This window comes from Chiloscyllium punctatum, chromosome 1 (genome assembly GCF_047496795.1).
Source record: "Chiloscyllium punctatum isolate Juve2018m chromosome 1, sChiPun1.3, whole genome shotgun sequence".
NCBI lineage: Eukaryota > Metazoa > Chordata > Chondrichthyes > Orectolobiformes > Hemiscylliidae > Chiloscyllium > Chiloscyllium punctatum.
Genome location: NC_092739.1, coordinates 35378559 through 35392555, shown reverse-complemented (window position 1 = coordinate 35392555; position 13997 = coordinate 35378559). Strand labels below are relative to the sequence as shown.

Here is a 13997-nt window from a genome sequence, read left to right as displayed (position 1 = left end):
GAAAGATGGTGGATAACTAAACATCTAACAGGAGGTGGAGGCTGCGCAAATATTCACACCCTCAACAATGGGGAGTCCAGCACATCAGTGCAAAAGATGGGTGGCATAGTGGCTCAGTGGTTAGCACTGCTGCCTTACACCGCCAGGGATCCGGGTTTGATTCCAGCCTTGAGGGACTGTCTGTCTGTGTGGAGTTTGCGTATTCTCCCTGTGCCTGTGTGGGTTTCCTCCAGGTGCTGCAGTTTCCTCCAACGATGTGCAGGTTAGGTGAATTGGCCATGCTAAATTGCCCATAGTGTTCAGGGATGTGTAAATCAGGTGCATTAGTCAGGGGTAAACCTAGGGGGAATGAGTTGGGTTACTCTTCAGAGAGTCGGTGTCGACTTGTTGGGCCGAATGGCCTGTTTCCGCACTATAGCGATTCTATGATAAGGCTGAAGTATTTGCATCTGTTTTCAGCCAGAATGCCTCCTATGGATTATCTATCTCTACCTCCTCCTGAGATGCCCAACATTACAGATGCAGACTTCAATGAATTTGACTCCGTCCATGTGAAAGCAAAAAATGGCTTAAGGTGATGGATACTGCCAAGACTTTGAGCCCTGACCATGTTCTGGCAGTAGTGTTCAATTCTTGTGCTCCAGAGCTAGCTGTGCCCCTTGACAAGCTGTTCCAATGCAGCTGCAACACTGGCATCTATCTACCTTACAGTGTGGAAAATTGTCCATGTAACTCCAGTGCACTAAAAGCAGTCCAAATTCAACCAGTACAATCATCATTCTACTAGTCTATTCTCAATCACCAATGTAATGGAAGGAGTGATTCACGGTTCTATCAATTGGCACTTGCAAAGCAATAATTTTCTTACTGAGCTTTGTTTGAGTCTGTCAGTGTTACCTGGCTCCAAACATGGACAAAGGAGCTGCATTCCAGAGTAGAGAGTAACAACCCTTGACATTGAGGCAGCATTTGACTGTATGGCATCAAGGGGCCCAAACAAAGCATGAGTCAATGGGATTTAGGGAAAACTTTTGATGGTTAGAATAATGTCTGGTGCTCAGAAAGATGGTTGTAGTTGTTGGAGGTAAGTCATCTCAGCTCCAGGACATCTCTGCAGATGTCAGGGTAGTTCCTAGGGCTAACCATCTTCAGCTGCTTCATCGATGACTTCCCTTTCATCGTAAATGGGATGTTCACTGATTGCATAGTACTCAGGTATAGAGTCTGCTGTGCAATTATTAGACTCCCCTAACAAGTTTAAAAAAAATACTCTTACCACTGAATAATTTCTGCAGCTGCCATGGGGTAACATATTCACCATGAAATGAAACTGGAGAGAAACCCTGTTGTACCCTTATAAGCCAAAGTGTTAACCTTCATTGCTAGAATACTGGCAAAGGCCGGAAGCGGTGTAAGAACATGGGTAACAAAGCTTTGGCAGAACTAGCTTACCTCCTCGCTACAAGAGTAGCAAGTGCATCTCAGTACTAAGCACAATATTGATGAGAGTTTTATGAGAGGAGCAGGTTTCCTTTGGTTATAAACATAGAGCTGGTGACCACAGCTGAGATAGATAAATCAAAATAGGCTAGGGTAATGATCTTGAATCTCCTTGACTTGTGAGATCTGTTATGATCATGTACATTATTATCATCGAGCCAGTTGGAGAACTCAGGCTGATTTCTCAATGTTAAATGGTGTGTACCAAATTTATACACAGTCTGAAATATTCAGTGTACAATGATCAAGGTAACTGTTTCTTTAACAAATACTGTCTCTGCATATTTGAGGAGTTACAAAAACTTTTAATGTATTTGAGATATCTGAAAGATTACATGTTAAGTGATGCCCTATATTTGCTTAGCTTGGATGACATAGAAGACCAGGAAAAGTACAGAGATGGAAGTGCAAGTTCCTTTTAACTTTTGATTTGCTTAATATTACATTTTTGAAGCAATTAGAATCAGAGAATTCTACTCATTAATGTCAGTTTTTGGCATTTTAATGGAAACAACCCTTAAAAATCAAATAAATAGGTAGAAATCTGAGAGAAAGCATTTTGGCAAACATGATATCTTTAAAGTTTAAGCCTTGCACACGCCTATCAGCAGTAAAATAGACAATTCAGTGAAGTTTGGAGTGATTACTTGAGCCAATTGAGCAGTGTAGTACAATAATATGGTGTTGATAAATTGTACTCTCAGTAATCCCTGAATACAGACACCAGTCATAGTTACACAACATGGAAACAGACCCTTCGGTGCAACTTGTCCATGCTGACCAGATATCTTGCACTGATCTAGTCCCATTTGCCAGCACTTGGCCTATATCCCTCTAAACCTTTCTTATTCATTCAGATGCCTTTTGAAAGCTGTAATAGTACCAGACTCCTCCACTTCTTCTGGCAGCTCATTCCATACACACACCACTCTCTTGCATGAAATTGTAAAGTATGTCTGAATACTGAAAGGAGATAAACACACTTGGGTATTATTATTAACATACAAGGTGCAGAAGTTCATAAACTCCACTGGCTGCCAAAAATATAAAATAATTTTGTTTTCTGAGTGTGTGGTCTGGATACCTGGGTCTAAGTTTGTGTGTACAATGAGGTCATCAGAATGTAATTGACCTTTTTTGTGACAAAAGTGTGCTTCATCACTGGTCGGGATTTTCCTGCTACTTCTGTCAATTGTGTTGAATGTTTTTTGGAAGATATTTTAGATTGGCCTTCCTTTCTTTCTCCTTTCAGTGTCCCATTGGGAGATATGCATCAGTTTCTATTTAAAGTCTACCTCCTTAAACTGCTCAATTTACATAGGCTGCAGGTTGATGGAATGCCATGTATTCCATTCTGCTGTGCTCTAAAGTTCTGCCCTGGCAATGGAGATAAATCACATAGCTAATTGAGACCATATATATATAGAGGCGAAATCTCATTGTTTTTAAAAGAGCAGTTGGGGAAACTTAATTGAGCAGGAGGCAAAAATTCAGTTTCCAACAGTGAGTTAGTTATTTACTGTTAAATTCCAAGAACAGTTCATGTGGTTCAGGTTTGTGGTTCGGAGCCTGTTTTGCATTCAGAAGCACATCATGAATGGTCAGGACCCCTCCCACCACCGCCACTCAGTGGAGTTGTGTTCTCTGACGCAATCCTATGAAATTGACTCACAGTTAAGTCATGGCTGTGTGTGATTGAGGAAACAGAGGTAATGAGGTGAACATAGTGCAAGCTAAGACAGCAGAGTTTTGGATGATCTCAAATTCTGGATGCCCCCATCTTCAAACTGCGGGGGAGTAAATTTCAGCCCCAAAGAATTTCTGGTGCCATCACTAATCCCAACACTTTGTATCATGCTGTTTGATTTGCAAGATGGTAATTCCTGCTGAACATTCTGGTTGTATTTATGAAAAGTGTAACTTCAAATGAGACATAGTCAAGGAATCTATTTTTCCATTACAACCAATTGACAAACCTTTGTATGGTTCCATGGCACCTTTCCCATCAGAAAGAAACATTAACATGTTAGTTATGTTATTTTTAATCACTGCGCGTTTCAGTTGTGCTGTCTAATTCTCCCACTGGCCAAACCTCCTGCTTCCTGCATCCCTCACCCGGGAGCTCATTGTGAGCGAAGGTTCGGGAGATGAGATGGAGTGAGGGCAGCTTTGAGTTGCTGCAAGGTCACAGAGCTAGGCTGTAAGCTGGAGGGTTGGCACTGAGTGGCAAAGATGGCCAGCAACAGGAGAGGTGGTCAGCAGAAGGTCGATGGCAAGTAGGAGGGCCACTCCAAAATGGTGAGCACACTGACCCCATTAAAAGTGTGAAGTTAAATCAAAATGTCTTCAAATTGGGAGTCCACATGAGGACCTATTGTACCACTACATTTGAATATATGGAAATGGAAACTCTGACTTAGAGTCATAGAGATGTACAGCACGGAAACAGACCCTTCAGTCCAACTCATCCATGCCGACCAGATGTCCTAACCTAATCTAGTCCCATTTGCCAGCACTTGGCGCATATCTTCTCAATTCTTCCTATTCATATACTCATCCAGATGTCTTTTTAAATGTTGTAACTGTTCCAGCCTGCACCACGTTCTCTGGCAGCTCATTCCATACACACACCACCCTCTGCATAAAATAGTTGCTCCTTTGGTTCCTTTTAAATCTTTCCCTGCTCATCCTCAACCAATGACCTCTAGTTCTGGACTCCCCCTGCCCTGGGAAAAGATCTTGTCTATCTACCCTATCAATGCCCCTCATGATTTTATAAACCTCTATAAGGTCACCCCTCAGCCTCTAACGCTCCACGGAAAACAGCCCCAGCCTATTCAGCCTCTCCCTACAGCTCAAACCCTCCAACCCTAGCAACATGGTTGTAAATCTTTTCTGCGCCCTTTCAATTTTCACAACATCATTCCGGTAGGTAGCAGACCACAATTGTACACAATATTCCAAACGTGGCCTAACCAATGTCCTGTACAGCCACAACATGATGTCCAAACGCCTACACCCGATGCTTTAAATTGACAGAAATTAGAAAAACACATTGACTTTGATGATAGTGCTAAGAATGCCTGAAAAACATGCCACGAAATTAGAAACATACTGAAATAAAATGGCGGATGGAGACAGGGAGTTGTTTGCATGTGAATGTCTGAAAAGCAGTACAATTTTCATAACTTGTGAGACATTCCATAAACAAATTCACACAACGGTGCACCCTCAACATTGCTGTCTGATTTTAAACCAAACCGAGACATGTCGCAAAAGAAAAGCACATTTGTTATTGGGGACTTATAAAAGGAATCCTTATCCCCGCTCTTGCTCTCTCTCTCTCTCTCTTGAAAAGTTCCCCAAACGAACTTCAAACAGCCTCACATATGGGAGCAGCTGTCCCAGCAACAGTGGTTCACCACTTCAGCTTTGAGGAAAGGGTATCCTGGGAGGATGCTGCACCAAGTTCCAATAAAACAGCAATGTTTGTTTAATGAAGTCTTCCAAATGTTGCCATAAATCTCAATGTTTATCTGATTAAGATCCAGCAAAGTTAATTAAACTATTACCGGACTTTCATCTGGCCAGTGATTTTTATGAGTGTTTTCACAACACAGAGGCTGGTTAACGATCTTTAATTATGTGATAGCTGAACAGATTTGCATAAACCGTCATGAGGTTTTAACATTGTCCTTTGTAATGCTAATCAGCTCATGGCTTTGAAATCAAATAAGCCGAGACAAATTCAAAGTAACCTCCGGAAAATCCAGTTATTCCTGAGAAACTGATCTGTTAAATGACACTCAGACTTTCCGCTTTCTCCAAGTCTGTGAATAAGCACTGGAGGAATGTGATTAAACATCCTTGTGACAGCAGCCGTTCCTCAATGCATTGGATGGTGCAGAATCAGCTCTGTGTCAACACAAGGCAGCAGTTCATTTTTTTGTTTTCTGGCCCACAGTCTCTCCCACATATTCCACCACATGTTATACGATTTTGTGTTTTAGTGCAATTCCATCTACATCATGGCTCTGTTCTAACAAAATAATACAAGCTAACTAATATTCTACAACTTGTACTTGTCGGGAGGGTCATAAAGACCATTTGAGTGTGCAGACTGAAGTTACAGTTTTTTTTGTTATATCCTAGCAACATCAAGCCTACTTTCTCTGTTTTCATCCCAAACCCAGTTTGTAACATGCCCAGTTGGAGCTGGAGCTTTACTTCAAATCATTGTAACATTAAGGACTGTCTGTTTGCAAGCGTTGTGAAACTTGAAAGGGTTCAGAAAAGATTTACAAGGATGTTGCCAGGTTTGAAGTATTACAGGGAGAGGCTGAATAGGCTGGGCTGTTTGTCCCTGGAGTGTCAGACGCTGAGTGGTGACCTTGTAGAGGTTTATAAAATCATGAGGGGCATGGATAGGAGAAATAGACAAGGTATTTTCCCTGGGGTGGGAGAGTAGAGTCCAGAACTAGAGGGCATATGTTTAGGGTGAGAGGGGAAAGATATGAAAGAGATCGAAGGAGCAACTTTTTCACTCAGAGGGTGGTGCATGTATGGAATGAGCTGCCAGAGGAAGTGGTGGCGGTTGGTACAATTACAACATTTAAAAGGGTATATGAATAGGATGGGTTTAGAGGGATATGAGCCAAGTGCTGGCAAATAAGACCAGATTAATTTAGGAAATCTGGTCAGCATGGAAGAGTCTGTTTCTGTGATGTACATCTCCATCACTCTGACTCCTCTTCACCGTACAACCCCCTTCTTTCTTCAAGATTTATACTCTTCTTGAGGTACAGTTTCACAAAAGCCCACTAATAACTCGTCCCATGTTACCGTTGTTCAGAGTCAGCCTTCTCCTTCCTCTCCTGGGCTGCGAGTGGTAGAACCAGCCATCCGAGGAAAGTTTGTTGGCTTTACACAAGTAGCGGCAAAGAATTAGAAGGTGTACAAAACATTTCAGATACTATCGTTGAAAGTTCAGGCAGATTGTGAACTCATGTGGTGTCATGTCCTGTTATAACCTGACAGTGCCTATCACTGGAGAATAGGGTAGGCTAGTGTCTGGAGACGCTGCACCAGGCTCTCCAAATAAGCAACTGTGTTTGTACATCTTACAGCTTTGGCTACCAGGTAGATTCAAGAGAGCCTGTTGGGCACAATGGACTGGAACTCTGAAGAAACTATGTGATTTCTGCTCTCTGATTACGTCTAGATCAACTGAAATGCTGAAGCTTTTTCCTGTGGCATAGCAGGAGTACATTTTATTGGCCTGTCTCGGGATTTCAGCAGATTTCCTTTCTCAGTGGTCCCTCCTCCAGTACCTTCCACAGTGCCAGCAAGTCTCCCGGGTCATGTCATCTGGATATGAGCCTCAGTCCATTTGGATGTAGTTGGGCCATCATAGTCCTGAACACCTAGAAAACTGCCAGCCACGAGATACCCATACCATGAAGAACAACTTTTCAAACTTCATAAAGCTAGCACTTTTCAGAAAAGATTTATTATATTTGGGTATAGTGTGTTTGTGCAGAGTTGTTATACTGCCTTTACAGGGTTGCACCCTGCTTGCTGTGTTTCATGTTATGTCCAGTGTTGGAGGGAATGGTAGATTGCGTCAGGATCAGTGCATCCTGGCTGTCCAGGAAGGCTTAACCTAAAACAATGTTCTCGGTTTTTGCAGTGTGTGAATTCTTCTGATGGTTCTCACTGTGGATGGGAACTTCATTTCCACAGCTGCCAAGGATCTTTAATTTGTCAGTGTGCTGACTTGCCCAAACCCCAGCACCTTCGCCAGATTTAAGTGACTTTCCTGTCCTACTTGAGGCCTTTAAGTAGCCTGAAGGACCATTCAGGTTCTCTGCTTACCACTGCTGGCATTAATCCAGTGAGGATTGGTGACTGGGAGTGTTCCTGAAAACAAAACGAGTCTGAGGGTCTTTGTCGACAAGGGTAGGGGACAACTAGAGTGGCTCCAAAGACACTCCATATTTAACTGAGCAAAAAGACTCAGACTCTGGCAGCGGGGTGTCCGCTTAGGGGTCTGCTGAGCCCCTATCTCCCTCTTTCTTTGTCCCCCCTCCTTCTCCCCAAAATTACTTTTGGAATTGTTACTTGAGAAAGCAGAATTCAGAACCATTAGTTTTCCATATCAAGTGGTGTTTTTCCATCCTAACATGAAATTAAAATGAAATTGGCTATTAACAGTGACAACTAATCTCAATTGATTTTGAAAGTATGTATTGACATTTTTACACAAGTATTTACAGGGGAATTTTTAATGTATTTTGAGATGTTTCAGTTCTCTCTGGAGTTTACAGAACTTGTACCTTATCTTCTCTGTTCTTATTAGTCAAGCTTAAGGGAACAATTAAAGCTTTTGTCATTGTAATTGTCTCCTAAAATCATTACCTCCCAGAGGAAGTGGAGCTCCAAATAGTGGATGCACTGGTGATCATCTTTCAAGTTTCTGTTGACTGTGGTCCAGTTGTTATGGATTGGAGGGTGGCTAATGTTGGCTCAGTGGTTAGTATTGCTGCCTCTCAGCACCGGGGTCCCAGGTTCCAGCCTCGGGCCATTGTCTGTGTGGAGTTTGCACATTCTCCCCGTGTCTGCATGGGTTTCCTCCAGGTGCTCTGGTTTCCTCCCACAATTCAAAGATGTGCCGGTTAGGTGAATTGGCCATGCTAAATTGCCCATAGTGTGCAGGGATGTGTAGGTTTGGTGCATTAGTCAGGGGTAAATGTAGGGTAGGGGAATAGGCCTGAGTGGATTACTGTTCAGAGGATGGGTGTGGACCTTTTGGGCTGAAGGGCCTGTTCCTACACTGTAGGGATTCTAATTCTAAATTTTAAAATTAAGATGCTACGTGTATCTCAGTCAATGCTCCCTCTGGGCTGCTCGCCTATATGTGTGTGCATATGCTCGGACTTTCTGTGCTTGATGTTCAGTGTCAGCACGCCGATTGCATCATTGATTTCCAGTTTGGGAAGTCACTGCCGTGTATGGGCTTCCCAAGCTCTCACAACTGGTTAAAAAAAATGGAATGCTGCCCACTATTTAGCAAAGCAGAAAGAGATAAACTGGGAATTACAGACCAGCTAACCTGACATTGGCAGTTGGGAGAAAGCTGGAAATTTCATAGCAGTTTTAGAGCAGTAACATGATTGGGCAGAGTCATCATGAATTTACGAAAGGGAAATTATGCTTGACATATTGACGGGAATTCTTCGAAGGTGTAGCTAGTAGATTTGATAAGGGGGAGCCAGTGGATGTGGTTTACTTGGGCTTTCAGAAGACTTTCGATAAGATCCCACATAAACATTTAAGTGCATGGGATTGGGGTAATGAACAGGCGTGGATAGAGAACTGATTAGCAGACTTGAAACAAAAAAGTAGGAATAATCAAATCTTTTTTCCCCTTGGGTGGCAGCCAGTGACGGTTGTGGGGGGGGGGGTACCGCAGGGGTCAATGCTTGGACCCTGGCCATTCATAATATTTATTAAAGATTTAGGTGAGGAAACTATATGTAATACTTCCAAGTTTGCAGTTGACATGAAGTTGGGGGAGTGGGAAATGTGAGGAGAAGGCAGAAATGCTTCAGTGTGGTTTGGGCAATTTGAGTGAGTGGGCAAATACACGGCAGGTACAATGTGGATAAATATGAGGTAGGTGGCAAAAGCAGGAAGGTGGATTATTGTCTGAATGATAGTAAATTAGGAAAGGGGGACATGCTATATGACCTAGGTATCCTGAGAACAACAGAAATTGAAAATAAGCTTGCAGGTGAAGCAGACGGTGAAGAAGGCAAGTGGCATGCTGGCCTGTGTAATGTGAGAATTTGAATACAGGAGCAGAGATGCCTTGCTGCAAATATACAGGGCCTTGGTGCAATCACACTTGAAGTTGTATGGTTTTGGTCTCCTTCTCTGAGGAACGATGTTTTGGTGATGGAGGGAGTATAGCACTCAGACTGAAGAGAGTCTGAATCAATTAGTTCTCAACTCATGGGCGTTTCGAAGAATGGAGTGAGAGAGTCTGTTAGAACCTCTTAAATTCTGACAGAACGTGACAGGGTAAAGTTTTCACATTTCTGTTACCAGAAGAAAAATAACTTCATTTATTTATATTGATTATTTTCATTTAATTTGTTGAAGTATTCTGGCTACTAACTTGTTGCTTTTGAAGAACTTTGGTTATAATGCAGGCTTGCTTGTGTTATCCCATTATAGCAAGGTTGCAGTGTACATCATTGATGCAGTAGTCTCAAGAAGAATGGATGTTGTATTTCCTGTGAATGTGGACCTTCTTATAATTGTAGTTCTCTCCATCCGTTGCAAAGCAGGATATAGTTATATATTGTGACCATTTATTGACTGATATGCCAATTTCCACTGGTAATTCCAAATGCACAAGCATCTCAATCTCTGAATTACGATAGTGTATTCACTGCTGTAAAGACCCAGTGGATGAGTAAAACTAAAAATGAGAGTGATGCATTTAAGTTTTGTTTTACTTTTCATATTGATATTGTCTGATCACCACTTATTCCTCTCTTGTAGCACAGAAAGGATCTCAAGCCCATGCTGTTCAAAATGTCAAGGGGAAATTTGTATTATTTTTAGCTCAATATAATGAACAAAATAAGAGTTCACTTTAAATGTTTGCTTTTGACATATTTTCACAATTGCAAAATAAAAGCTTAGAGCTGGAAACATGTATCTTACTTTTTTTATGTCATAGCGATATACATTTCATGTTGTTTCTACTCAAGTAAAAGCAAAGGACTTGGATGCTGGAGATCTGAAATAAAAAAAGATGGTGGAGAACCACAGGAGGTTTGAAAGTATCTGTGGAAAGAGAAGAACAAAGTTAATGTGCATTAACTGTCTTTCTGACTCTACAGATTCTGTCAGATCTGTAAAGTTTTTACAACAGTTTTGCCGAACAGCAAAAAAATGTTTTTTGTTTCTCATTACTGCTGCAATTTTTTTGGTTTACTTTATCACCACATTAATTTTTCCTGTTTCTGTAACAGGAAACATTGAAAATTAAAAGTACAATTAATTTTCACAGCTGATAAAGTCTCAAATAGCCATATTCTTATCCTCTGAATACCTGGAATGTAAGGTGTTCTAGTAAGAGAATTGCAGAACTATTTCCACTTAAATTGTCCACAATTGTGGACAACTTCATGCGTTTCACTACATTAGTTAGTTTATATATATTAAAGACAGAATCTTTGCATACTGCAGAGTAGTAGAGTTGATCTGTCATTTCCGTCCAATTTTAACAGAAGCAACATGAGATTTTTTGCGAGTGGGAAGTTGATGTATTACTTTCATGTTCTTTGTGTTCAGTGCGAAGTCATTGCATTTTTTAAATACTCCAATGTGTACAACCTACTCAACCTCTCATCATAAGAAAAATTCCACCATACCATGAATCAACCATACCTAGTGAACATTCTTTGAACTGCCTCCAATGGCAGTCTATCTTGCCATAGATAAACAGACCAAAACTGTTATAAACAAACTGCATACAGCACGACTGGTTAAAACTCTCCACCCTATATGAACTCTTCCTTAAACAAACAAAAACACACAATACACTCCATGTTTGTGGACCTTGGCAGCCAACCCATAATAGCTCACTACATTGTCACGGCATATATCCAATCCATTAACACTTGGTTCTGCATTTCAGTGTTGGACTTTGGAGTGCACCGGCACCTATCGTTGGAATGCAAGAACACTTTGTGCACAGGAATGGCATCCAGCTTCCAGACTCGGCCAATTTGCATCACAGGGCACCTCACTTGTTCTTTTAGTACTTGTTCACTTTGTGGCAACTGAGATACACATAGCATCTTAATTTTGCCCTGTCTTGCCTTTAAACACTGACCAAAGTCAAACTTGGCAGCTTGTTAGGGTTTTCACCAGTCATCCATCCAAGGATTTCTATACATCACAGTGCAATGTCAGTAAAACAGCAGCTGTGTAAGCGTCAAACACACTTCACATGCATCATCTAAATGGCCATGTCTCACTGTTGAAGGGGTCCTCAGTCAAGTTAATCAGTTGGAGACAATGAGTAAGAGATGAGCAGGCCATGCAGGGTCTGGCGTGTTTGGGACAGTAACAGCAAATGTTACAGGTAGCAGTGGGAGTGGTGGAGCGTGGGAGGGAGGAAGCTGCAGTGGAAGACAGTGATAAAAGATGTTGACATTTACCCTGGCAGAGCAAAGAAAGATATTGACCTTCTTCCTTTACTGCTGGGTGCTCCCCCAGATCTTTTGAGACTGCACTGAACCTAGGATAGCAACTTCCGACTCCAGGCTAGCAGGGTCTGGTGTTGTGGCCTCCTCTGCCAATCCTGTGTAAAGAGAATGTCCTTCCTGGGCACTACCCATCCACTAAGACCTCCAAGTCCCTGTTCACAAAGCAGGGCACTAATTTTACCTGATCTACCATGTCCTGGGGCAAACATCACAAACTGTGCAGGGCACCAGTTTGAGTGCACATCGATTTTTTTTTTAAATTTGGAAATTGTGTCTGGAATTTTGGAATGCTCTGGCAGTGGCAAGTGCTAACATCAGGCGAGTGGAACACCATAGGAATGTGGTACACAGTCAATGAGGTAACTTTCAGATGATAGTGTAAGAAAACTCACTACACTTCACTATGATCAACCCTCCATGAAACTCAAGAAAAGTGTTGTTTTAAAACTGAGATTCAGTCTTGTGTTTTATAACTTTAGCATTTGCATAATTGTCTTCTTTATAGAAAGTACTTTGAAGTAATTACTTTCTCATAGATATAATCACGATCTGTGTAAAAGCCTTAACTTGAATGACTGCTGCTGACACTCCAGTGCAACTAGTCCATTCTAGAATATTTAATTTCTGTTAATAGTCGATCAAGCTATTGTGTTCTGTGTTGTGGTTCCAAATTGTTCTGTGCAAGTACAGAGGCCTGGTTTTGATCAGATATGCAAGTCAGAATTAGTCACCAGAAAATATGGAGAGATAACCGTCTTCTCCCCCACTACCCTTCTGTCAATATGAATCCAAATAGTGCTGAGTTCTCATTGTCCGCGCTTCAACTAATTTTGTCATTGATGAAGGCCAGCTATTGTGAAATGCTGTAGATCTGAGCAGGATCAAACCAAAGTAACAGCTCATTTTCCCATTGCTTTCAGGAAGGAGAAAATATCTTCTATTTGGCTGTGGATGACATTGAAACAGACAACGAGTTATTGATCGGTTTCTTAGATAGTGAGATGGAGGAAATAGAAGAAAAGGAAGAGGAGGAAGTAGTCAGCAAAGACGAAGAAAATTCCAAAGATTTTCAGCCATCAGGCGACAAAGGTAATTTTCATAAGTTACATTTCAAAATCCACATCTATTACCTTCTATGCCCCAATCTGACATGGTATTATGCCTGATATATCACGATAACCTTCTGAGTTAGATCATTATTGGTTTTACATGCCTTACTTTAATTCAGCGTAATTTTTGCTTGAAAGTTGGTAACATTAATGATTTTGCTGTATGAAACACTTTGTGTAAAACATGGTGAGGGGAGTATTAAGTTTTGGTTTATTGCAATCTGCTGATCTGCAAATGTAGGTTATCTTATGAATATCTATTTGGACCATTTTTGACACAATCATCCAGTCATTTCAGCAGCACAGTTCATTGGAATGAGTCCATTACAAATGTGATCATTCCTGCATTGTGTTTTGAGAATAATATCTCACTGTTCTTTAACTTTGGGGGATTGTTGTAGGCTCACCAAGAACTTGGAGGAGGATAAGGAGCTCCTGATTTTTGGTAGGCCATATATTCATTTGTATACGACACTGTGAGGCCAAGTTATGGATCTGAGCTTATGCAAGCAAACAAACTGATTCCATAGACAGGGTCCCTGGCCGGAACTCCGAAAACCACTCCGATGCAAGGGATGTTGGGATGGAAAAAGAACAGGTGAAGGAAACATCCACATTCCTTCATCAAAAATTGTTGATGCATTAAATAAGAGGCCTAAACTGAGTAGAAAAGTATCCTATCCCAATTTCTGGCCTCTTTGTTACATGGGTTCCCAACATCTGCCAAATGAGGATCAAAGAAAGGAAGCTGTTTATTAAAGCTTCTAAAGACACTCTCATAGCACTTAGCGATATCATAGAAGGTGTGAAGCACTTTATATAAAGACAAGTTTTACTTATTTGTTTCTCTTGTCTTTTAACTTTTGATATTTTGAGTCCCATTTCTGCTCCTTGTGGAGATTATGCTTTTTATTTGTATGTTCATGGGATGTGGGCATCATGGACAAGCCTAGCATTTATTACTTATCCCTAATTGCTGGAGGATAGTTAGGAGTCTGGGTCTGGATCACTTTTAGGCTATACGAAGTAAGGACAGACTTGCTTCTCTGAAGGACATTAGTAAACTAGACAACCAACAGTGGTTACCATTGCACTACCTTTG

General features: G+C 41.3%; 1 protein-coding gene across 5 annotated transcripts in view; it reads left to right on the top strand.

The window, feature by feature from the left end:
• Positions 1-13997, top strand: part of prdm5 (PR domain containing 5) — a 338261-nt gene that overhangs the window by 43524 nt on the left and 280740 nt on the right. For all 5 annotated transcript variants that reach the window (XM_072590339.1, XM_072590428.1, XM_072590191.1 and 2 more), the window contains one exon: positions 12707-12875. In XM_072590339.1, coding sequence (XP_072446440.1) covers positions 12707-12875 — 169 coding nt within the window. The remainder of the gene's footprint in view (positions 1-12706; positions 12876-13997) is intronic.